This window comes from Chamaea fasciata, unplaced genomic scaffold (assembly GCF_029207755.1).
Source record: "Chamaea fasciata isolate MVZ Bird 193981 ecotype frontalis unplaced genomic scaffold, bChaFas1.0.hap1 SCAF_6, whole genome shotgun sequence".
NCBI classification, from domain to species: Eukaryota; Metazoa; Chordata; class Aves; order Passeriformes; family Sylviidae; genus Chamaea; species Chamaea fasciata.
The window spans coordinates 677,452-700,629 of NW_027094091.1; the positions used below are offsets into that span (position 1 = coordinate 677,452).

Below are 23,178 nucleotides of genomic sequence, written 5' to 3' on the forward strand. Positions count from 1 at the left end.
CAGGACCCAGTCAAGGACCAAGCCAGGGTGCTCAGGGACACGATCAGGACCAAGGCAGGATACTCGGCGCCTCAATTAGGATCAGGACAGGGATGAAGTCAGGGTGATCAGGGACTGTCCTGGCACCAAGCCCGTGCCCGGACACCTGTGCCCAGCCCGGGACGGGGCAGGTGCCCCGGCTGGGCCGCACAGTCCCTGTACCCGCGGGGAGGATGCTCGGCGTGATCCAGGAGCCGCCGGGGCCTTCAGCGGTGGGGACAGCGGGCTGTGGGGCCGGGGGCTGCCATGGCAGCCGGGCCCGCCGTGTTCGTGGGGAGACAGGCAGAGGGAGCTGTGCGGGAGGAACCGGCAGCGAGGCAGCCCCGGCTCCGGCTGCAGGGAGGGGAGGAGGCGGCTGCCGGCGCTCGCCCTCCGCCTTCCTCCATCCCTGCATCCCTCCCTCCCTCGCTCGCTCGCCATGCCCAGCCCGCGCTGAGCCCCCAGCGCCCCGGGGACCCGCCATCCCCAGGGTGCCCAGAGCCGCCACCCTGCCAGCGCCCCGCCGGGGCCTTCAGCCTCGGCTTCCTTCCTCCTCCTCCTCCTCCTCCGCCTCCTCCCCCCACCCCGCAGCCACCACCCTCCCCCCACCCTCCCTCCCTCCCCAGGGCCTGCCTGGCATGGAGGTGCTGGCCGCAGGGAGCCGGCTGCTTCCCGCGGGCTGCATCCCTCCCGCCCCGCATCCCCCCGCCCCGGCAGAGCCCTGAGGCGCCGGCAGCCGCCTCCTTTGTGCGGTGAGCGGCTGTGCGGGCTCCGTCCCCACCCGCACCCCCCGGCTCGGGGCCGGCCCGCGGGCCAGCGGGAGAGATGCTGCCCACGCCGGAGGAGCCCGGCGCGGGAGCTCGGAGGCCAGAAGCAGGTAACGGGGCGGCAGGGGACGGGATGGAGCGGCGGTGGTGCGCTGGGAGGTGCTGGCGGCTTGTCCCCCTGAGGATGCTCCTCACCCAGGGCCCCCGGGAGCAGGGGGGACGCAGCGGGGACAAAGCCGCTGCCACCGTGTGAGGACGGACCCGCCGCTCCCCGCTCCAGGGGCTGGGGAGGGGGGATAAAAACGCATCCGGATTTTCATGCCCACCTCCCCCCCGAGCCCCCTGCGCTCTAGCCCCAGCCGCCCTCGCCCACCGCGGTGCTCCCAGCCCGCTGGAGCGCCGGGGGAAGCTGGGGACAGCATCCTCCACCCCGGCATCATCCCCCCTCGCCCTCTTCTCCATCCCCCCTTCCCTCTTCAACCAGGCAGCAGAGCTGCCTGCCGGTAATACTTTTTTTTTTTTGGGGTGGGGGGGAAGGGTTGGGTGGGCAGAAAAATCGTTAAACAATGCGAAGAAAAGGCTCCATGATGGATGGCAGGTAGCGGCGCCGGAGCAGCAGCGCGGGGATGCTGCTGCAATCCCGGCGCTCCGGCGGCGTTTTCCCGGCTCCGGATGCCTGTGGGTTTTATTAGCGTGGCCGCCGTAGTAATGACTCCGCCGCTAATTCCCTCGAATCCCGCTCGTTGCCGTGGAGATGGCAGCGAGGAGAGGTTTTGCGGCCGCGGCAGGACCTGCCCAGGACACGGAGCGTGGGCTCCGTGCGCTCCCCCGAGCCGCCTGGACCGGATCCTGCCTTGGGTTTTGGCCGGGAAATTCGGGCTGAGGCTGCTCGGGTGGCCCCGGGAGACGCGGGCAGGGATCCAGGCCTGAGGCAGCGGGGCGCGATTCCCCATCCCCGAGCTGGAAAAGCGCTTTCTCATCCCCCCCGGCAGCGGCCGGAGTGTCCGGACATGCTTTGTGCTCGCCGCGCTTCGGGTTTCGGCGGGGCCGGGCCGGTGGTCGCCCAGGTGGGGTCACTGTGGGAGGGTGTGTTCAGTAACGGCCCCAAAACTCGGTCACAAACCCTGCCGGCTGCTCTCGGGTTTATTTCTGGCACGGATTTCTTGCCTTTGCCGGTTTTTCCCTTAAAAAAAGATGGTTTCCCAGCCTCGTGGCCTGGTTGTCCCTCTGAGGGGATGCCGAGGCACCAGGGCCTGGGGACCAGCAGGGATGGGTGGAGGTTCAGGGCTCACCAGCTGGTGGTTATGGGATGCAGGAGGGCTCTCAGGGCTTTTAGGGGGGTGGGAAGAGCCGTCTGTGGGATACTGCAGAGGGATGAGCAGGGGATACTCCCACCCGTGGGTGCCCTCGGTGTTCTGGGGTAAAAGCATCGCAGTTTTCACCTTTGAATGGACAAATGGATGAAAAACGAAAATATCGTGCCCTGAGGTGCCCCCCAGACTGGAGGGGGCCGTGGCAGCCTCCCACGCTGGGTTTTCCCTGGTTTATCCCATTTCACAAGGGTGGATTCCCCCACCGGTGTCGTGGAGGATTTTGGGATGGACCAGGTCCCACAGGGACCCTCGCCCACCCAGGCAGGAGAGGCCACCATGTCCCCTGCACTGAGCGTGGGGGCTCAGGGTAGGGTGGGAGCTCCTGGGGATGAATCCCATCCCGGGCTTCACAGGCTGATCCAGCAGGATTTGGGTCGACCTTTGCTTGGAGAAAGTTCAGGACACCAGTACTGGTGTCGGACACTGGGATGATCCTGGAGACCCCTGATGCTGCAGGGGCTCACTGGGTGGTGGGTGGGCAAGGGTCATCTGTGCCACCTCCTGTGACCAGCTCAGGGTGGATGGAGCGAGATACCCGTAGGTTGTCCACCTCCCTGATGGCTGTGATCCCCCCAGATGGTTGTGACCCTTCCCAAGCGCTGGGAGACCTTCCCAGCTGTTGTGGATCTTCCCAAGGGGTCGTAGAACCACAGAATCGCTCAGGCTGGGAAAGACCTCTAAGATCATCGAGTCCAGGAGCTGTGGGACTTCCCAGGGGCTGTGGAGCGGAGCTTCCCAAGGGTCGTGAAACTTCCCAAGGGTTGTGGAGCTTCCTAAGGGTTGTGGAGCTTCCCAAGGGCTGTGGAGCTTCCTAAAGGTTGTGGAACTTCTCAGGGGCTGTGGAGTGGAGCTTCCCAAGGGACGTGAAACTTCCCAAGGGTTGTGGAGCTTCCTAAGGGTTGTGGAGCTTCCCAAGGGCTGTGGAGCTTCCCAAGGGCTGTGGAGCTTCCTGAGGGTTGTGGAGCTTCCCAAGGGCTGTGGAGCTTCCTAAAGGTTGTGGAACTTCTCAGGGGCTGTGGAGAGGGGAGCTTCCCAAGGGCTGTGGAGCTTCCTAAGGGTTGTGAAACTTCCCAAGGGCTATGGAGTTTCTCAAAAGCTGTGGGACTTACCAAGGGCTGTGGAGCTTCCCAAGGGTTGTGGAGCTTCCTAAGGGTTGTGGAATTTCCCAAAAGCTGTGGGACTTTCCAAGGGTTGTGGAGCTTCCTAAGGGTTGTGGAATTTCCCAAAAGCTGTGGGACTTTCCAAGGGCTGTGGAGCTTCCCAAGGGTTGTAGAACTTCCCAAGTGTTGTGGGGCTCCCCAAAAGCTCTGGGTCTTCACAAGGGTTGTGGAACTTCCCAGTGGTTCTTCTGGAGCTTCCCAGGGCTCTGCACATTCCCAGGGCTCTGCACCTCCTTTAGCACCGTGTGCCCTCCCAAGGGATGCGCGTGGGTGGGAGGAACACGGGAGGGTGGGCTGGAGGCACAGAGGGGACCCAGGAGAAGGACCAAAGAGGGATTTTTGGGGGTTCCCTCACCCCGGTATCACTGACCCCCATCTCTTCCAGCGCCCGGCACCGTTCGATGTTGACAGCCCCCCGAGGATTGCCAGATCTCCTCTGAGGATTGCCAGATCCCCCCCAAGGATTGCAAGATCCCCCCAGAGGATTGCCAGATCCCCCCAGGATTGCCGGATCACCCCGAGGATTGCTGGATCTCCCCAAGGATTGCCAGATCCTCCCCAGAATTGCCGGATTCCCCCAGGATTGCCTGATCGCCCCAGGATTGCCGGATCCCCCCTGAGGATTGCTGGATTGCCGGATTCCCTCAGGATTGCCTGATCGCCCCAGGATTGCTGGATCCCCCCCCGAGGATTGCCGTATCCCCTCCAGGATTGCCGGATCCCCCCCGTTCCACCCCAGGCTGTCCCCAGGCCATGTCCCAGCGGAGCCACCCCCCCGGTGCCGGGGCGTCCCCGGCGCCCCCCGCGCGTCCCCGCAGCCCCCGCGCCGCGCCATGAGCGGGGCCCCGCGCGCGCCCCGGGGAGACGAGAGGAGGGATGGCCTCGCTGGACCTGCCCTACCGGTGCCCGCGCTGCGGGGAGCACAAACGCTTCCGCAGCCTGTCCTCGCTGCGGGCGCACCTGGAGTACAACCACACCTACGAGACCCTCTACGTGCTCTCCAAGACCAACAGCATCTGCGACGCCGCCGTCTTCCCGCTGGCCGCCGACGGGGCCCTGCTGGCCCCGGCCGCCCGCAGGGACTACTTTGAGAGCACCTCCTTCCAGGGCAAGGACCAGCGCTTCTCCTGCGACCTGGTGCCCGCCGAGGAGCTGGAGCCGGCCCCGTCGTCGTCGCCGTCGCCGCGTTATGTGCACGAGATCGAGATCCCGCTGAGCGAGATCTTCGCCCGTGGCAAGGCCGTGGCGCCCGCGCCCGCCCCGGCCGCCGCCATGGACGCAGCCTATGAGGAGGGCCTGGCCCGCCTCAAGATCCGCGCCTTCGAGAAGCTGGAGGTGGACAAGAGGCTGGAGAAGCTGACCGAGGAGGTGGAGCAGAAGATCGCCTCGCAGGTGGGCCGGCTGCAGGTGGAGCTGGACCGCAAGAGCTCGGAGCTGGAGAAGGCCAAGCAGGAGAGCCTGAGGCTGAGCCGCGAGAAGCAGGAGCTGGAGGACCGGGCCTCGGAGCTGTCCCGCCAGGTGGACGTCAGCGTGGAGATGCTGGCCTCCCTGAAGCAGGACCTGGTGCAGAAGGAGCAGGAGCTCACACGGAAGCAGCAGTGAGTCCTTTGTCCCTGTCCCAGCCTCGGGGTGCCTGGCGGGGACTCCTGGAGAACCTGCGGCTGCCCCGTCCCTGCAGGGTTCGAGGCAGGGTTTGGAGCGGTGGGGAATAGTGGAAGGTGTCCCTGCCCATGGTAGGGGGTGGACTGAGATCAGCTTTGGGGTCTCTTCCAATCCAAACAATTCCCTAAGTCCAGAGGAGCCCAGGATCACCACCAAACCCCCAGGCACAGCCTCTTGGTGACGCCCACCACCATCACCCCTGGTCAGGTTCTGCCTCTTCTCCCACCCACCCACTGTCCACACAGACCTGGGCCCCTCCACGGCTGGGTGACAACAAACCAGACCTTGTCCCCAGGGCATGGCCAGCCTGGGGGGCACCAACCCACAGACTGGTTTGGGCTGAAGGAACCTTAAATCCCGCTTCATTCCCACCCCCATGCCAAATCCCAGGTTTTTCTCCCAGGGGGAGGGCGGGGCAACCCAAGCAGCTCCACCTCGGTTTGCTGTCAAGCCTGTGACCCTGCCGTCCTCATTTCCATCCCGTATTCCCTGCTCCACACCCCCTGCCCACCACAACGCTGCTCCTGAGGTTCCCTCCGGCCCAATTCTGCCCACGGGTGCTGTCCAAGCAAACCAGAGCCGGATCCTCAGGAGTTTGGGCAAATCTTGGGGGCCCAGCAGGTCAGTGAGGGGTTTGTGAGGGACAGGCATGGCTGGGGGCACCGCTGGGATTCCTGAAGGAATTACTTTGATTCCTGTCATCCTCTGCACATTTGTCAATGACTTTGAGTCCAAAAGAATGACCTGGCTCAGAAACAGGGCTCCCAGGACGGGGGGATGCCCTGGCTGAGGAGTGGGGTGGCCCTGGGGCTCCATAAGGACACCCCCAGCTTTGGGGGCACGTCTGTGGGACAGGCAATGAGGGGGTTGGGGGCTGCCTCGTGGGGGTTGTGCAGGGGCACCCTGGGGATATGTGGTGAGGGAATTAGGGACTCCAGCCTGGCTGAGTTTGGAGCAGGGCCTGGAGACGGCTAGACACGGTAAACTGAGGGGCAGATGTCTCTTGGTGGAGTCTGGACAACGTTACCACTTAAAACCCTGGGCTTATGCCCCAAAACGACCTCCTGGAGCTCCCACTCCTCAGAGAAACCCTCCTGCCCCTCGACTGTCCCTGTCAGTCCCCAAACTCCTCCATCCCCAGGGACAAAATCCCTTGTGAGGCTGCAGGGAGAGGACGGGAAGCGCCAGTGTGAGAGGAGGTTTTCCCCTGGACGTGGGAAAGTCATCCGAAATCCTTTTAATCGGCAAAGCCTTCCCTGAAAACCTTGTGGGGACATTTCCCAGCCCTGCCAGCTCCAGGACACCACAAAGCCATTGTCCTCCTGGGAGACCTTTGGCTCCTGGGCTCCGTTTCCTCTGCCAGCAGTGTTTTTCCACCCAGTGCATGGGGATGAGAGAGATGCAGGAGATAACCGTCAGCATCACCTTACAGCTGCTGCCCAGCTCCACATTTGCCTTCCAAATCCCCGGGGGCCCCTGCCGGGAGCATCCCCAGAGCTCCCAGGCTCTGCCTGCAAGCAGCAGGTTGGGGAGAAATTAATTGGTAATTAATTGGTAAATAATTGGTAATTAATTGGTAATTGATAGCCGACGGTGGGAATTACGTCACTAAGGGCTGCCCCCTCCTTCTCCTTTGTGCTTCTGAGCAGATCGTTGTGTCCAGGTGTCCCAGGTCAGGTGTGCACCATCAGGTTTGGTGTCCAGGTGTGCACGGTCGGCGCTCTGAGGTCGGGTGTGCGTGATCAGGTGTGCAAGGGCAGGTGTGTGTGGTTGTGTTTCTGTGGTCAGGTTGGTGTGTCTGGGTGCGTGTGGTCCGGTGTCCGAGCTCAGGTGTGCCCCAGACAGGTGTGCAAAGCTGTGTCTGTGCATCTTCAGGGGTTCCTGGGTGCTGAGGGGAGGTGTGAGCAGCTCTGGGTGTGGGTGTGCACCACCAGCTGTGCAGGTGTGAGCAGCTGTGCCTGTGCCTGGGCTGTGTCCACGTGGGTTCTCGTAGAGTCATGGAATTGTTTGGGTGGGAAGGGACAAAGCCCACTCAGTGCCACCCCTGCCATGGCAGGGACACCTCCCACTGTCCCAGGGACACCTCCCACTGTCCCAGGTGCTCCCAGCCCCAATGTCCAGCCTGGCCTTGGACATTCCAGGGATCCAGGGACAGCCACAGCTGCTCTGGCCACCCTGTGCCAGGGCTTGGCACCCTCTGATGCTGCCTGTGCGTGTGTGTGCCTGGTGATGCCTGGTTGTGTGTGCTGTGTGTGCCAGGGTGATTGTGCCCATCTGTGTGTGCCTGACTCTGTGTGCCGTGTGTGCCTGACTCTGTGTGCTGTGTGTGCCCAGCTGTGTGTGCTGTGTGTGCCCGGCTGTGTGTGCTGGTTGTGCCTGGCTGTGTGTACTGTGTGTGCCATGCTGTGTGTGCTGTGTGTGCCTGACTCTGTGTGCCGTGTGTGCCTGACTCTGTGTGCTGTGTGTGCCCGGCTGTGTGTGCCCAGGTGTGTGTGCTGTGTGTGCCCGGCTGTGTGTGCTGGTTGTGCCTGGCTGTGTGTGCTGTGTGCGCCCGGCTGTGTGTGCCCGGCTGTGTGTGCCATGCTGTGTGTGCTGTGTGTGCTGTGTGTGCCTGGCTGTGGCTGTGTGTGCCCAGCTGTGTGTGCTGGCTGTGTGTGCTGGTTGTGCCAGGCTGCGTGTGCTGTGTGTGCCTGGCTGTGGCTGTGTGTGCCAGGCTGTGTGTGCTGGTTGTGCCTGGCTGTGTGTACTGTGTGTGCCATGCTGTGTGTGCTGTGTGTGCCTGCCTGGTTGTGCCCAGCTGTGTGTGCCTGACTGTGTGTGCTGTGTGTGCCCGGCTGTGTGTGCCCAGCTGTGTGTGCTGTGTGTGCCCGGCTGTGTGTGCTGGTTGTGCCCAGCTGTGTGTGCCCGGCTGTGTGTGCCAGGTTGTGCCAGCTCTGTGCTGGATTTGTGCTCTCCTGGCAGCGTTTGGGACACTCAGGTGTGCAGGACAGGGGTCTGTGTGTGTGTGCACCTGGTGCACACCTGGGTGTTCATGGAGCACATCTGTGTTCAGGACTGTGGTGGCCTTGTGTGTTTTGGGTCGTGTGGCCTCCCTGGGGTGTCTGTGCCATGACCCCTTGTGCTTCCCTGATTTTTGGGAGCAGATGAGGACAGTGGGTATTATCCCCTTTGCTTCCCTGGTTTTTGGGGAGCAGATGTGGTCCCTTTGTGCTTCCCTGGTTTTTGGGGAGCAGATGTGGTCCCTTTGTCCTTCCCTGGTTTTTGGGGAGCAGATGTGGTCCCTTTGTGCTTCCCTGGTTTTTGGGAGCAGATGGGGACAGCGGGTGTTGTCCCCCCTGTGCTTCCCTGGTTTTGGGGACCAGATGAGGACAGCAGGTGTTGTCCCCCCGTGCTTGCCTGGTTTTTGGGGAGCAGATGTGGTCCCTTTGTCCTTCCCTGGTTTTTTGGGGAGCAGATGTGGTCCCTTTGTCCTTCCCTGGTTTTTTGGGGAGCAGATGTGGTCCCTTTGTGCTTCCCTGGTTTTTGGGGAGCAGATGTGGTCCCTTTGTCCTTCCCTGGTTTTTGGGGAGCAGATGTGGTCCCTTTGTCCTTCCCTGGTTTTTTGGGGAGCAGATGTGGTCCCTTTGTCCTTCCCTGGTTTTTTGGGGAGCAGATGTGGTCCCTTTGTGCTTCCCTGGTTTTTGGGGAGCAGATGTGGTCCCTTTGTCCTTCCCTGGTTTTTGGGGAGCAGATGCGGTCCCTTTGTCCTTCCCTGGTTTTTTGGGGAGCAGATGCGGTCCCTTTGTCCTTCCCTGGTTTTTTGGGGAGCAGATGCGGTCCCTTTGTGCTTCCCTGGTTTTTGGGGAGCAGATGTGGTCCCTTTGTGCTTCCCTGGTTTTTGGGGAGCAGATGTGGTCCCTTTGTGCTTCCCTGGTTTTTGGGGAGCAGATGCGGTCCCTTTGTGCTTCCCTGGTTTTTGGGGAGCGGATGAGGACAGCGGTGTTTGCGCCGGGGCGGGGTCAGCTCGGGTCGCGGAGCTGCTGTCACACGGCACCCCAGGGCTGGCCACATGTTGGGGGAAACAGCCCTCCCGCAGGCTCAGAGCTCCCGAGCACCCGCTAATTAACGTGTTAATGAGGGAGCCGGGGCCCTGCAACCACGGGGCTGAGCGGGGATGGTGTCACTGCCATCCTCCTCCCCCACCCTGTCACACCATCATCATCCTCTTCCCACTGCTCCATCGTGCTCAGGAGCCTGATTCCAGGTGCTGGGGATGTCACCTCACCCCTAAACCGAGGTGACAACGTCTCCCCTGATACCAGGGGCCCGGGCCAGCTCTCACCCCGGCCAGGCTGGCCAGAAGTGAGCGCCCTTAAACTGCGAACAGCCCAAGTGACGTTAGAGAGCAGAGCTGCCTTCTGCTCCCTTGGTCCTGGAGATCCTCGGTGTCTAGGTTTAAAGGGGGGCTCGGAGAAGGCTCTCTCTTACAGAGCTGTTCGTTCTTCAAGGTGGAGAATTTATTCTTTATTCTCTTCAGGAGAGGGAGTGAGGGCAGGGCCCTGCGCTAACATTCAAACCGGGGGGGGCAGAGAGGGTGGGGCAGGCAGGTGATTGTCCCCGGGTCAACACAGGGCAGGGTCAGGAGAGGGAGCAAAGGGACCGGGGAGGGGAAAACCGGGGGTAAAACCCAAAAATAAACCAGACACTGCGAGAGGGGTAACAGGAGCAAACCCGAACTTCTCAAAAACCCACCACCACACCCCCCTGCATGCTGGGAGCGTCCCTCCACCCCCGTCCTGCCCCAGCCCATCCCCGGGGCCACCTGGGCTGGCACAGACCCGGAGCAGGCCGAGGATGCGTGTGAGCCCCCCCGAGCCCGCTCCCGGCCGGGACACGGCGACGGAGGCGCTGAGGGGACGGGTGGGGACGCTGCCCGGGGGTGTCACCGCGGGTCCCTCTGCCAGGGAGGTGCTGCAGATCGACCAGTTCCTGAAGGAGACGGCGGCGCGGGAGGCCAACGCCAAGGTGCGGCTGCAGCACTTCATCGAGGAGCTGCTGGACCGCGCCGACCGCGCCGAGAAGCAGCTGCAGATCATCAGCAGCAGCTGCGGCACCACCCCCAACGGCAGCCTGGGACGCTGCGGCACCCCGGCCACCAAGGCCATCGCCCGAGCGGTACCTCTGCGGGCACAGGCACGGCCGCGCCTTCGGGAACGCGCCCGGGGCTTCGGGAACGCGCCCGGGGCTTCGGGAACGCGCCCGGGGCTTCGGGAACGTGCCCGGGGCTGCGGGAGTGCGCCCGGGGCTTCGGGAACGCGCCCGGGGCTTCGGGAATGTGCCCGGGGCTTCGGGAGTGCGCCCGGGGCTTCGGGAACGCGCCCGAGGCTTTCCATAATGCAAGCCTGGCTTCAGGGATGCGCCCCTGGGTGTCCCCCGCCAGGGGCCGAGCGGGGCCGTGCAGGGACCCCCGTCCCCTTCCCATGGGAAATGGGCAATCCCGGGTGGGGGATCCGGACCCCGGGGCGGTGCGGGGACCCCCGTCCTCTTCCCATGGGAAATGGGCAATCCCGGGTGGGGGATCCGGACCCCGGGGCGGTGCGGGGAGCCCCGTCCTCTTCCCATGGGGAATGGCCAATCCCGGGTGGGGGATCCCACAGAGCGGTTGTTTCCCAGTGTGGGTGTTCCCGTGGCGCTGGGCGGTGCTGGAGATGCTGCTCCGCATCCCGCCGGGGGAGGGTGTCCCCCCCAAAACGCAGCTGGCACTGGTGGCTTAGCAGGGTCCCCCCCTCGGCGCACCGTGCACACGCTGGGTTGTGCCACGTCGGTCCCTCTTGTCCCCGCAGAGAGAGCGGCACCCGGGCCCGGCGGTGGCCGTGCACGGTCCCTACGGCGTGTCCAACCAGCGCTCCTCCTCCAGCACCGGGTGAGTGAGCGCCCGTCCCTGCCGCTCCCCGGGGTTTAACGGGAAGGGACGCGCCCCCGGCCAGCCCTGAGGCCGGACCTCCCCGTCCCCAGGGCCTCGAGCCGGGCCAAGGCCGTGTCGCAGAGCTCGGGCTGCTACGACAGCGACAGCGCGGAGCCGTGTCCCACCGACGACACCGCCGAGGGCGGACCGCCGTACGCGGCGCGGGGCTCGGGGCTGCGCCGCCAGGCCATCCAGAACTGGCACCGCCGGCCCTACCGCAACAGCACCGAGGGCGAGGAGGGCGACGTGTCCGACGTGGGCTCCCGCACCACCGAGTCGGAGGCCGAGGGCTGGGAGCCGGAGGCGCCGGGATCCGCCGCCTCCCGCCCCGCCGGCAGCTGCCGCCTGACGGGTGAGAGAGCGGCGGGGCCTTTTGGGGGCCGGGAGGTGAAGGGTGGGACGGGGACCGAGCTTCTTCCCTCACCTGCTGTTGTCCCCGTGCACCAGTGGCCACCGACGCCGGGTGTCCCGCGGCCCGGCCCGAGGGCGCCGGGGGCAAGGTGTGCCGGCTGGAGCGGGGCAGCCCGGGCCACTGCAGCGAGGTCATCAGCCCCGAGATCCTCAAGATGCGCGCGGCTCTCTTCTGCATCTTCACCTACCTGGACACCAAGACCCTGCTGCGGGCGGCCGAGGTGTGCAAGGACTGGAAGTTCGTGGCCCGGCACCCGGCCGTGTGGACGCGGGTGCTGCTGGAGAACGCCAGGGTCTCCTCCAAGGTACCGGGGAGGGGCTGGCGCCGCCGGGCGCACGGCTTTTCTTCCAGAGGGGCAAAGCTGTGCGAGCGTCTCCCTGGTGGGCGGGATGGTTGTGCCATCGAGGTCACGGGGGACGCAGGTGGGCACTTGCTCAGGTTCTGGAGGTGTTTCAGGTGGACAGGTGGATGCTCCAGGACAGGAGCTCACACCTGCACGGGCTTTCATGTGATTTTGTGGTCAGACCCATCATTTTGTGGTCATGCCCATCATTTTGTGGTCAGACCCGTGATTTTGGGGGGTCACACCACTGATTTTGTGGTCATGCCCATCATTTTGTGGTCAGACCCCTGATTTTGTGGTCGCGCCCATCATTTTGTGGCACATGCTCTGCCACGGCCTCGTGTGTGCGTTTTCACACATTCCTGCCAGGGGTGGGTGGTGTGGGACATGCTGGGGTGTCCCCGGCGGTGACTGTCCCCCCTGTGCCCCAGTTCCTGGCCATGCTGTCCCAGTGGTGCACCCAGATGCATTCCCTCACCCTCCAAAACCTGAAGCCGCGCCAGCGGGGCAAGAAGGAGAGCAAGGAGGATTACATGAAGAGCACACGGTGAGTCCCCATGTCCCCGTGTCCCCCCTCCCACAGCTGCTCCTCGGGGCTGCTCAGCTCCCTGAGCCCCATTCCCCTGATGGACCCCAACGCACACCGGCTCCTGCTGTGGGATTTGGGTGTCCTGGAGCCACCCCGGCTGCCCGTGGGCCGTGTCACCCTCCCGGGGTGGTGACGGGAGGGCGGGCACGGGCTGCAGTCCCTGATGGTGTCTCGGTGGCGGCAGGGGCTGCCTGGAGGCCGGCCTGGAGTCGCTGCTGAAGGCCACGGGCAGTAACCTGCTGATCCTGCGCATCTCGCACTGCCCCAACGTGCTCACCGACCGCTCGCTCTGGCTGGCCAGCTGCTACTGCCGCGCCCTGCAGGCTGTCACCTACCGGTAAGGACGGCCACCAGCGCCTGGGACAGCGCTGGGAACGCCCACGGGGCGGGCTGTGACCACCCTCGTTCCTCGGCGGAGCACAGCCCGCCTGTCCCGGTGCAGAGGACCCGTCCGTGTCCCCCGCAGTGTCCCCAGTGCCAGCTGTCCCGGCCACTCCCGTGCCCTTCCAGGCTGTTCCCGTGCAGGTGTCTCACTCGCAGCTCCGTTCCCATCATCCCATTATTGATCTCATCCCGGCCAGGGCCTTGGCAAGGAGACGCCACTCTGGTGGAGGAGGGTGAGGAGGAGGAGGCGCCCGGTGAGGTCCCACCTGGCTGTCACCCCTGAGGAAGGAGTCAGCGGAGGGAAGGGGCTCAGGGCCCTTCTCTCCTGGGAGGGAGGAGCGGCTCTGCCACGGGAGAGCCGAGATTCAGCTTGGGGACCTGGCCTGAGGTCAGGGACACAGGACTCCCGGTGCTCCTGGAGGAGGTCACAGGTCCTGCAGGGCATCACTGGCCACTCCTTAGTTTTGGCCACCTGTGCAGACAGGACTGGCCTTCCCTCCACCCTCCAGGAGGGTGATCCTTGCTCTGCTGCACCTGCAGACAACCGCCTCAGCCTCATCTGTTCCACCTGGTGCTTCACCCTCCAGGTGGGGAAGGACATCCAGCCACTCCCCTGGTGTGAACCCAGGAGCTCAGACCCGGCTCTGAGCCACACCATGAGACAGGAGACAGCCCAGAGCTGCTCCAAGAGCTCCTGGCACAGCCCGAGCTGTGCCTGTGAGCCACGCTCTGATTGCCCCGCTGCTCTTGGCACCCTGCTCCAGCACAGATGTGTGAAGCACTCTGGATAACACCCAGCCTTATTTTTAGGCTTGCCTGAAGTTCTCAAGTGGGGCGTTCAGACTTGGGAAGCGCAGCCTCGCTGCCCGGGAGGCTCCTGGTGTGGTGGGACAGCCAGGGCACTCTTTGGGCTGGTGGCATCAGGATGGTGGCATTTCTCCTCCTCTCCACCCCATGATAAACCCACAGCTGCCCCAGTCCCTGCCCGGGCCCAGCAGCGTCCCAGGAGACAAAGACACCCAAGCAGCAGCCACAGCAAACCCTGCAGTGACATTTGTCCAAGTGCCACCTACAGACACAGGTGGCACAAGCGCAGAGCAGGGACAGAGGCCACAGAGCAGCCCCTGCCCCCGGCTGGACTGTCCTTCCCACGCCCTGGCACTGTCCCCGTGCAGGGAGGGGACACCAGCCCAGAGTGACGTGGGACAGGTTCTGTCTGGGGCACACGGCCCGGCAGTCTCTGCCAGCCCCTTGTCACCTTTGCACGTGGAAAATGCACCTGCAGCCTCAGGCTCTGCCCCTGCTGACACTGCACATCCACAGGCACATTCCAGTCGGGAATGCCTCCAGCCTTCCTCACAGGCTGCTGCTCCTGGGGCGGGTCCTGGGCTGTAAATAATGACCACACTGGCACCCCTGGGTGCTCCAGGAGCTCCCTGGGGGATGCAGACCCAGCCCAGGGCCCATCAGGTGTGTCCCCTGTGTCGTTGCAGGAGCTCCACAGACCCCGTGGGCCACGAGGTGATCTGGGCCCTGGGAGCAGGCTGCAGGGACATCATCTCCCTCCAGGTCGCTCCCCTGCACCCCTGGTAAGGCACAGAACCACGGAGGGACCCCAAAGGCCACCCAGGGCCACCCCTGCCATGGCAGGGACACTTCCACTGTCCCAAAATGCTCCAAACCCCGTCCAGCCTGGCCTGGGGCACTGCCAGGGGTGGAATGGGGTCAGGAGGAGACCACGCTGGGTGTGAGGAGCACCACTGAGCTGGGAAGGAACCGGGGGCTGGAACCTGGTTTGCTCAGGGAGGGTCTCCATGGGATGACCAGGAACTCAGCCCCATCCCTCCCCGTGGAAACTGGGAGCTGCTGGGTGTCTGCAGCTCCCTGCCGAGCCGGGAATGCTCCCGGGAGGCTGCTCGGGGGAGATGAAAGGGATCCCTGACGGGTCTGGGAGCTGGCACAGAGCATCAGAGCGCTGTCTGAGCTCTCCCTGCTCAGCCCTGGGTGTGGTTGTTAAAGGGGTGTCACCGCCTGGGGGGCCGCTGCAGCTGCTCCCGTTTTGGGGAAGCGTTTTGGGGGAGCTGCTGGTGGGGTCTCACCTGCACCCCACAACGTCTGGGAGCTCGGGAGCCGATGGCTCACACAGCACAGGACACGCAGGGGAAGTGCCCTGGGCATTGTTCATGGCAATGTCGCTGCCCAGGGGGTGTCACCCGGCCAGAGAGGCCAGTGTCACTGCCCAGGGGGTGTCACCCAGCAGCAGAGGATGGTGTCACTGCCCAGGGGATGTCACCCAGCAGCAGAGGATGGTGTCAGTGCCCAGGGGATGTCAGTGTCACTGCCCAGGGGATGTCACCCAGCAGTGTCAGGCCCTGGTGGCCCCTCTCTGCCCTGGGGGAGCAGCACGTGGCACCTGGCTCCTCCACCTGAGCCAGAGCTCCGGGCCCTGCTGCTGCTTTGACCCGTGCAAGCAACAGAGCTCAGGGCCTGGTTTGGGTCTCCAGGGTGGGAATCACAGAATCCCGGAATGGTTTGGGTTGGAAGAAACCTTAAAGCCCATCCAGTGCCACCCTTGCCACGGGCGGAGACGCCTCCCACTGTCCCAGGGTGCTCCAAGCTGGCCACGGAGCCCTCAGGGATCCAGGGGGAGCCCCAGCTGCTCTGGGCAAGGTTCGGGGCACTCGGAGCAGCCCCGAGTGCTGCTCACGCAGGGACACCCCAGGGTGACCCCCCAGGCCGGTGGGGTGGGAGAGGAGTGCCTGGAGGGGCTGAGCGGCCGCGCCACCCCCAGCTCTTGTCCCTGCTGTCCCCAGCCAGCAGCCGACGCGCTTCAGCAACCGCTGCCTGCAGATGATCGGGCGCTGCTGGCCCCACCTGCGGGCGCTCGGCGTGGGAGGCGCCGGCTGCGGCGTGCAGGGCCTGGCGTCCTTAGGTAGGCACTGCCGGGGGCCACGGGGGCACGGAGAGGGGCGCTGGGCTGGGGAGGGGCTGGGGGGGCACCGAGCCCACCCTCTGCCCAATGCCCGCCTTGTCCCCAGCCCGGCACTCAGTCACGGGCTCACAGAACAAGTCACTGGGCTTGGGAAAGATCCCTGGTGACACCAAGTCCATCCTCTGCCAAGTGCCCACCTTGTCCCCAGCCCAGGACCTGGAATCACGGGGTCACAGAATGGATCACTGGGCTTGGGAAGGGTCTGCGGGAACACCAAATCCAAGCTGTGCCCAATGCCCACCTTGTCCCCAGCACTCAGAATCACAGAGCGGGTCACTGGCTTGGGAAAGATCCCTGGTGACACTGAGTCCAAGCTGTGCCCAATGCCCCCATTGTCCCCAGCACTCGGAATCACAGAACCGGTCACTGGCCTTGGGAAGGATCTCTGGGCCCACAGAGTCCCCCCTGTGCCCAATGCCCACCCTGGCCCCAGCCCAGAGCCCTGAGTGCCACCTCCAGGCATTCCCTGGACACCTCCAGGGACGGGCGGGGACTCCACCCCTCCCCGGGCAGCCCCTTCCTCCTCCTGTGGCCCAAGGAGATGTCTGTGCTGTAGGCAGGGAGATGCTCCATGGGGAGAAGCCCACCCACCCATGGGTGCTCCCCGCCCCTCCCTGCGCTCTCCTGGCCCCTTCCCTTCCGTGCGGGGGCTGACGGGACCGTGTCCCCGCAGCCAGGAACTGCATGAGGCTGCAGGTGCTGGAGCTGGACCACGTGGCCGAGATCAACCAGGAGGTGGCTGCCGAGGTGTGCCGGGAGGGGCTGAAGGGGCTGGAGATGCTGGTGCTGACCTCCACCCCCGTGACCCCCAAAGCCCTGCTGCACTTCAACAGTGAGTACCACCGCCAGGGCCGTCAGCCAAAAAAACAATCTTAAAAAGCAGTTTAAAAAAAATCAATAATAGCAATAATAATCAATAATATTAGCAATATCAATAATAATATAAATATTAATAAATATTGTTGATGTTATTAAAATATTTTAATGTTATTAAAATATTAATGATAAAACTATAAATAATTAAAGTATCGAAAACATTACTAATAACAGTTATATTAATAATTAATATTAATGATTTTAATAATATTATTTATATAATCTAGAATTATATTATATATGGTATGTATCTATATGTATGATATCTAATATACTTAATATATATAATATTTAATAATATTAATAAAACTTTAATATTATTAATTTTAAAGAATAAATTTATTAGTATAGTAATAATCATAACAACTTCTATTGTTATCTTGCATATCTCTATACAATTTTTCCGAACAAAACTCATCAATATTTTATTTCTCACACCAAAACATCTTCCCCACGGCTCTGATGCCCAGATCTATGGGGCAGAACGTTCTCCAGCCCCACCCACGGGAGCTGCTGGCGCAGCTGGGAGCTCTGTGGGGAAGGTCCCAGAGAGGGGATCCAACACTCCCACCAAGGGTGGCCCAGGGAGAGCTGATCTTGCCTCGGGCCGCAGGGAGGATGGAGACACTCCCTCCGTGGTCCCCAGGGTGATCAGAGCTTGTGACACACCTGAGGTTTGTGACCCACCTGAGGTTTGTGACCCACCTGAGGTTTGTGACCCACCTGAGCCTGGGTCACACCGTTGGCCGGAGGTTCACGGCCGCAGGAGGGTCTGTCGTGGTGGTCACAGCTCAGGTGATCGTGGCTGGACCTGCTGGGAGCCCACCCCTCTGGATGCCAGAGTCAGGGGAGCGGGAGGACACAAATTTGGGACAGGGGCCGCCTCACAGCCCGTGGTCCTCCCTGCAGACGCCTTGGCCGGGTCTCCTCCATCCTCAGGGCGAGGATTCCCCACACGCAGAAGGCCTTGAGGAGCACAGGGTGGGGTTTTGGGGTCCCTGCCGGCCTGTCCCCAGGTGTGCAGGTCCAGGTGGTGTCTGTGCCCCCAGGTGTGTGCCGGAACCTGAAGTCCATCGTGGTGCAGGTGGGCATCGTGGACTACTTCAAGGAGCCCCACAGCCCCGAAGCCAGGAAGATGTTTGAGGAGATGGTGAACAAACTGCAGGTAAAGGGCCCCAGTCCCGGTTACCACCAGTGTCACCAGCCCTGGGTCCTTCCCTTGCAGGGACCAGAAATGTTCCCCCTCTCCCTCCCTTGCCTCTCTCCTTCCTGTAGCAGGGGTTTGGGATGATGTTCCCCCCTCTCCCTTCCTCACCCCGTGTCTTCCCTGCGGCAGAGATTGGAGATATCCTCCTCCCCGCCGAGTCCTTTCCTTGCCCTGTGTCCTTCCAGGGGCAGGGATTCCCTTCTCTCTCCCTCACCCCGTGCCCTTCCCAAGGCAGGGATTTGAGGTGTCCTTCCCTCGCCCCTTGCCCTTCCCCTGGCAGGGATTCCCCTGTTCCTCCTTTTCCCCTTTCTTTCCCCTGGCAGGGATTTGAGGTGTTCCCCCCGTTCCTCCCTTGCCCTGTGTCCTTCACCTGTCAGGGATTCCCCTGTTCCTCCCTCGCCCCTTTCTTTCCCCTGGCAGGGATTCCCCTGTCCCTCCTTTGCCCCTTTCATTCCCCTGGCAGGAATTAGAGATATTTCCCCCTCTCCCTCCCTCGCCCCTTGTCCTTCCCCTGGCAAGGATTCCCCTGTCCCTCCCTCGCCCCTTTCTTTCCCCTGGCGGGGATTCCCCTGTCCCTCCCTCGCCCCTTTCTTTCCCCTGGCGGGGATTCCCCTGTCCCTCCCTCGCCCCTTTCTTTCCCCTGGCAGGGTTTTGAGGTGTTCCCCCCGTTCCTCCCTTGCCCTGTGTCCTTCACCTGTCAGGGATTCCCCTGTCCCTCCCTCGCCCCTTTCTTTCTCCTGGCAGGGATTTGAGGCGCTCCCCCTTCCCCTCCCTCTCCCCCTGGCCCTGTTGTGTCCCCCCCCACCCCAAGCCCCACCATCTTCTCCTCTTCCAGGCCCTGAGGAAAAGACCCGGCTTCTCCAAGATTTTACACATCAAGGTGGAAGGAGGCTGTTAGCCCTTCAGGGAACCCAAAGCACATTCCCTGCTCTGCCCGGCGGAGCCCGAGGCCCCTGAGACCAAACCCAGCGGCGTGGGCTGCTCCTCCAGGGCTGGGAGCAGAGCAGGGATCCCCCAGCCCGTGCACAAGGAACCCCCAAACTCTCGCAGGCCTTTGGGGCCGTCCCGGGGCCGCTCGCGGGCGAGAAGGTGCTACTTGAGGACATTTCTCTGGCTGCCCCAAGAGGCAGGGCCGGGCTCTTCTCCCAGGAGGGAAGATGGCTTTGAACCCCTGCGGCCGCTCCTCGCCCAGGGTGCGCGTTTGGGGATGGCTTTTCCGTCAAACTCTGTCTTTTGGGGGGATTTTGGAGCGTTCCGGGGGCTCTCGGCAGAGCGCTGGGCTCGGCCTCTGCAGCCTCAGCATCTCCGTGAGGTGAGGCCCTCCGTTCCTCCCGAGGGCTCAGCATTCCCGCAGGGTTTCCGCTCGTTCTCCTCTCGGATTTGGCACCCAGACCTGGGAGAAACGCTCCCAGAAACCAGCAGCCACCACAGCACAAGGAGCAGAGCTGCACCTCGGGGGCTTCGGGAGCCAGAGGACGCCAGGAGAGATGGGTGCTCTTCCAGAGGTCTCCAGCCTCACTTCCTCTCCACCAAAACCCTCCAGCCAAGGCAATAAACCATCTGCAAAGTCCTCGTCCACCAGGACACACGGGTCACGCCGCTGCTGTCCCCACCATCCACGCCCCGACTCCATCCGAGGCCAGTTGTCCCACGTGGACAGAGACACTGTCACGGGACAGCCACGTTTGCCACCCCACTGCCTTCCCCAGCAGCCTGAAGGAGAAACCCTGGCCAGATTATCCTGAAAGGACCCTGGGAAAAGCAAAGCACCAACCGAGAGCCCTGGCTGAGCCTTTATCTACAGCCACCATTTCCTAAACCTGATCTTTCTTCTGAGCGCCCCTCTGCCTGCAAGGACATCATCATCATCCCCCGAAGCATCCTTTTATTCCACGGGAAAAGGCTTTGGAAAGGCACCCAGCAGGGTCAGGCATCTCCACCCTGGGGAGAAGGTACCGGGAGGTGCCCCTGGAATTGGGGACACCCGTCAGAGCACTGCCAGCAGCGGGGACACCCCGGCCTTACCCACAGCCCCACCCCGTGCCCTTGGGCTGAGCGGAGAGGAAGCGACTGGGAAAGTGGGTTTGGGGTTTTTCCCTCTCCTCCGGAGCGGCGCTGGAGGTTTTGGTGCCTGCTGGCCAGCGTGGCTGTGAGGGCACACCTCCAGAGCCCGTCCCCTCCCCACGGACTCACCTGGAGGGGCCGGGCTGCAGATCCAGCACCACATCCCTCACCTATGGCACAAGAGCTGCTGACCTCAGCTGGGGCTGCCAGACAGCCCGTGGGGATCCCCAGAGGGAGGAAGATCACCCCCAAATCGCTGGGGCTGGTGGGGCTCTGGAGGCAGCTCCTGCAGCTCCGAGCCCACCTGGAGACCCTTCACCGGCCCTGGATCCCGCCTGCGCTGGAACAGGGGCAGGGTTTTGTGGCCAGAGCCCCCCGTGGGCAGCCCCTCTGCTCCCCCTGCCACGCAGCTCTCCGGGAGAAGGCTGGCCCTGAAATGCACAAACTGCGGGGAACCCGAAAACGCCCGCCAGGAACTCCCGCAGCCCGCGGGTGAGGGCGGCGGGAGCAGCTCCCTGCCGTGCCCACCGCGGGGTTACCTCCACCCCGGGCAGCCTGGGACACTCCTAATCCAGGGGCAAGAGGAGCAAAAGGGATGCCCCACCAGCAAAAAAACCAACCAAACCCACCCAGCAAAGCTACAACCCCCCCGGGGACCATCCAGCAGCAGAGATGTCACCACCACGGTGCGGGGACTTGAGAAATTCCTTGAAAACAAAACAAAAAACAAACCAACAAAGTACGTATTTATTTCTATAAAGAGAAGAAGGAGAAAAAAAAAAAGAAAAAAAAAAAGATTTTAAAGGAAAAATTATATACTCAGCATGTTTATACACTCTATGCTTAAAGACTGTCATGGCCCAGAGTCGTGGCCCGAGCCTGGGGGTGGCTGCTCCGGGTTTGGCGGTGCCTGGACCCTCCCCGGCTCCTGGGGGCCGTGGCGAGGGCAAGGAGGAGGCGATGGGAAGAGCGGAGGTGTGGAGGACTCTCGGAGCAGCTTTCTGTGCCTGCGGGGTCGGTGGCGGTGTGTGTGTGTGGTGGCCTTGGTGACCCTGTGACATCCCCACCCCGCCGCTGCCCACCAGGGTTTGGGAAGTCACGGCAGGATCCTCACCTGGATTCGGGGCTTTGGTGCATCCCCAAGGCCAGATCAAACCACCAGCTCAGCTTGGGGCATTCCCGAAAAGAAATCCAGCTCGGCAAAGCCACCTTTTCACAAAAATCCTCTGACACAAGGCCTTGAGCGGGTTCACGGATTAGAAGATGGAAAGTGGGGGCTTGAATGGATCCCTTCCTCCTCCTCCTCCTCCTCCTCTTCCTCAGCTGGGGATGAAGGCGGCTGGCACAGTGACAGGAGCGGTGGGAATGAGGCCCCTCCTGGCGGCTCCTAATTGCCCGGCTTGTTAACGAGCTCATTAGCAGCTCTGAAATGTCAGATGGATGCTGCCCCTGCTGCTTTCTCTGTGCGGGAGGCTCTGGCCGCGCTGCCCGCGGCCGTGGATTCCCCACCTCGGTCCCCATTTCCTCTGGAAGCGATGGAAACACGCAGAAATACCAAATTTCCTGGGAAAGCCTTCAAATCACGCAGCCCGTTCAGCTCTGCCCCTAAAGGGAAGTGCCAGAGGGGCTCTGCGATGACAATCCCCAGTAAAAACAAAAAATCCATGGATTGGGGTCACAGCGATGGCCAGAGCTGGCAGGGGCTGGATGGTCCTGAGCCTGGCTCCTGCAGGACCAGTTTTGGGGAGATTTATTCCTTTTCTATCGAGTTTTCCCAAAGTTTCCCCGTGGCCGACATTCCCAGCGTTCCCCTTCGCCTGAGTTCGGGCGCTGGTCAGGGATTTCAAGAGGAACAACATCACCAAAGCCAGCTCCGGGGGGGGGCCAAAGCTTTCCCAGATCCCGGTTTTTGTGTCTCCCTCGTGTTGGATTTTACTCGCTCCAGGAGCCAGGAATGCTCTGGGGATCAGCTGCCTCCTCCTGCCTTATCCCGCTGCCTTGGGGCTCCAGGGTTGAGGGAAACGGGAGTCCCCAGGCTGGCTCTGCCCAGCGAGGATTTGAAACCTCTCGGTCCCTCTTCTTGCCCTGTGTCCTGGTCCCTGCTGCCACCAAGGGCACAGCCACGGCAGGGGCTTGTCTGGATCTTCCCAAAGAGCCTGGATTTAGGGAAAATAGACCAAAAAACAAACAAACAAACCAACCCACTCCAGGAGAAGTGTTGGTAAGGGCTCCTGAAGCGCTTAACAAATGTTTTCTTTTAGGGGAGGCCCCAGCCCAGGAGCTGGAGCATCGCTTCTGCCTCCTTTTGGGGTGAGAAACAGCAGGTTGGGGTGGAGCAAAAGCGTTTGGGAACTGGTGCCAAATGAGAAAGTGCTTTACAAGGGGAACGATCCCGGGAAGCAGGGAGATTTTGGGAAGCAGAGATGGTTTGTCGTGACCGGAAGCATTGCGGGGTGTTGAGAGGTGGAGATGGACCTTCCCCATCGGCAGGAGGCAAAATAATCCCTGGGGAGGGTGGGAGAGCACTGAGGAAAAGCTGCTGCAGCAGCCAGGAGGGAAAACTGCCCAAAAGCAAGGAAAAAAAATACAAAAAAGGGATTTTTCTGATGCAGCCTCGGGATTGAGCCCCGCGGAGGGGAACGAGGCAGGTTGGGGCCGGGGACAAGTGGGTGCAATGGTGCGGGGGCAGGTTTTTTTTTTTGGGAAGCCGAGGGGGTGATGCACAGTTGCTTCGAGATAATCAGAGGAGATAATCAGCGCAGAGAATAGAGATTTATAAATCCAGGAACTGCAATCATTCCCTCCAGCCCTGGAGGGCGGCGGCGGCTCCACAGGGAGCCCCAGGGGCCCTGTACAGCGACCTCCCCTTCCCTCCCCCAGAGCTTCCCGTGGCCCTCCCCAAGTTATTTTTTTAACTCTATATAAATTTAGGTCTATTTTAGTCTTTCCGCAGCGATGTGCCAGTGTCTGGAGAACCAAACATCCCCTTTTTTTCCTCCCTCCCCCCCTCCATCCCGCGGTCCCTCGATGCTAAAGCGGGCCCTCGGTGGGAGATCAGCCGGAGATGATGTCCTGGGACGGGAGAGGTGGAGCAGGGGAGGAGTCCTGGGGGGGTTCGGTGGGAGCAGGGCCCAGCTCCGGCCAGGAGTCCGTGTGGTTTTTTTAGCACTTTGGTTGGAACTCTCTCTCTCACCTGTAGACGCACTTTGATGTTGTTGCTTTGAAACTTTTGGCAAGTGTAAAACAATGTGTATTTAAAGAATTACAGAGAAACAACCCCCAGCGAAAGTGTGTAAAGAGCTATTTTATGATTCAGTGTTGAATAAAGACTCTGGAGATCGAGCTGGGTTTTCACTCTCCCGGGGAGGGAGGGATCACACTGCACCC

At 62.3% G+C, this 23,178-nt stretch overlaps 1 protein-coding gene across 2 annotated transcripts; it reads left to right on the forward strand.

Moving 5' to 3' along the window:
- Positions 1 to 807: 807 nt before the first annotated feature.
- Positions 808 to 23,133, forward strand: FBXO41 (F-box protein 41). 2 transcript variants are annotated; one of them, XM_066185104.1, is made up of 13 exons: positions 808 to 895; positions 3,704 to 4,916; positions 9,924 to 10,152; positions 10,803 to 10,882; positions 10,975 to 11,276; positions 11,372 to 11,640; positions 12,111 to 12,226; positions 12,453 to 12,605; positions 14,146 to 14,241; positions 15,466 to 15,584; positions 16,318 to 16,476; positions 17,570 to 17,685; positions 18,563 to 23,133. In XM_066185104.1, the coding sequence occupies exons 2-13, from the start codon at positions 4,195 to 4,197 to the stop codon at positions 18,623 to 18,625; spliced, it is 2,424 nt and encodes an 807-aa protein (XP_066041201.1). In that variant the 5' UTR covers positions 808 to 895; positions 3,704 to 4,194; the 3' UTR covers positions 18,626 to 23,133. The 2 variants fall into 2 exon arrangements, with proteins under 2 accessions (XP_066041201.1, XP_066041203.1); XM_066185106.1 differs by having other exon boundaries at positions 9,924 to 10,134.
- The last annotated feature ends 45 nt before the right edge of the window (positions 23,134 to 23,178 follow it).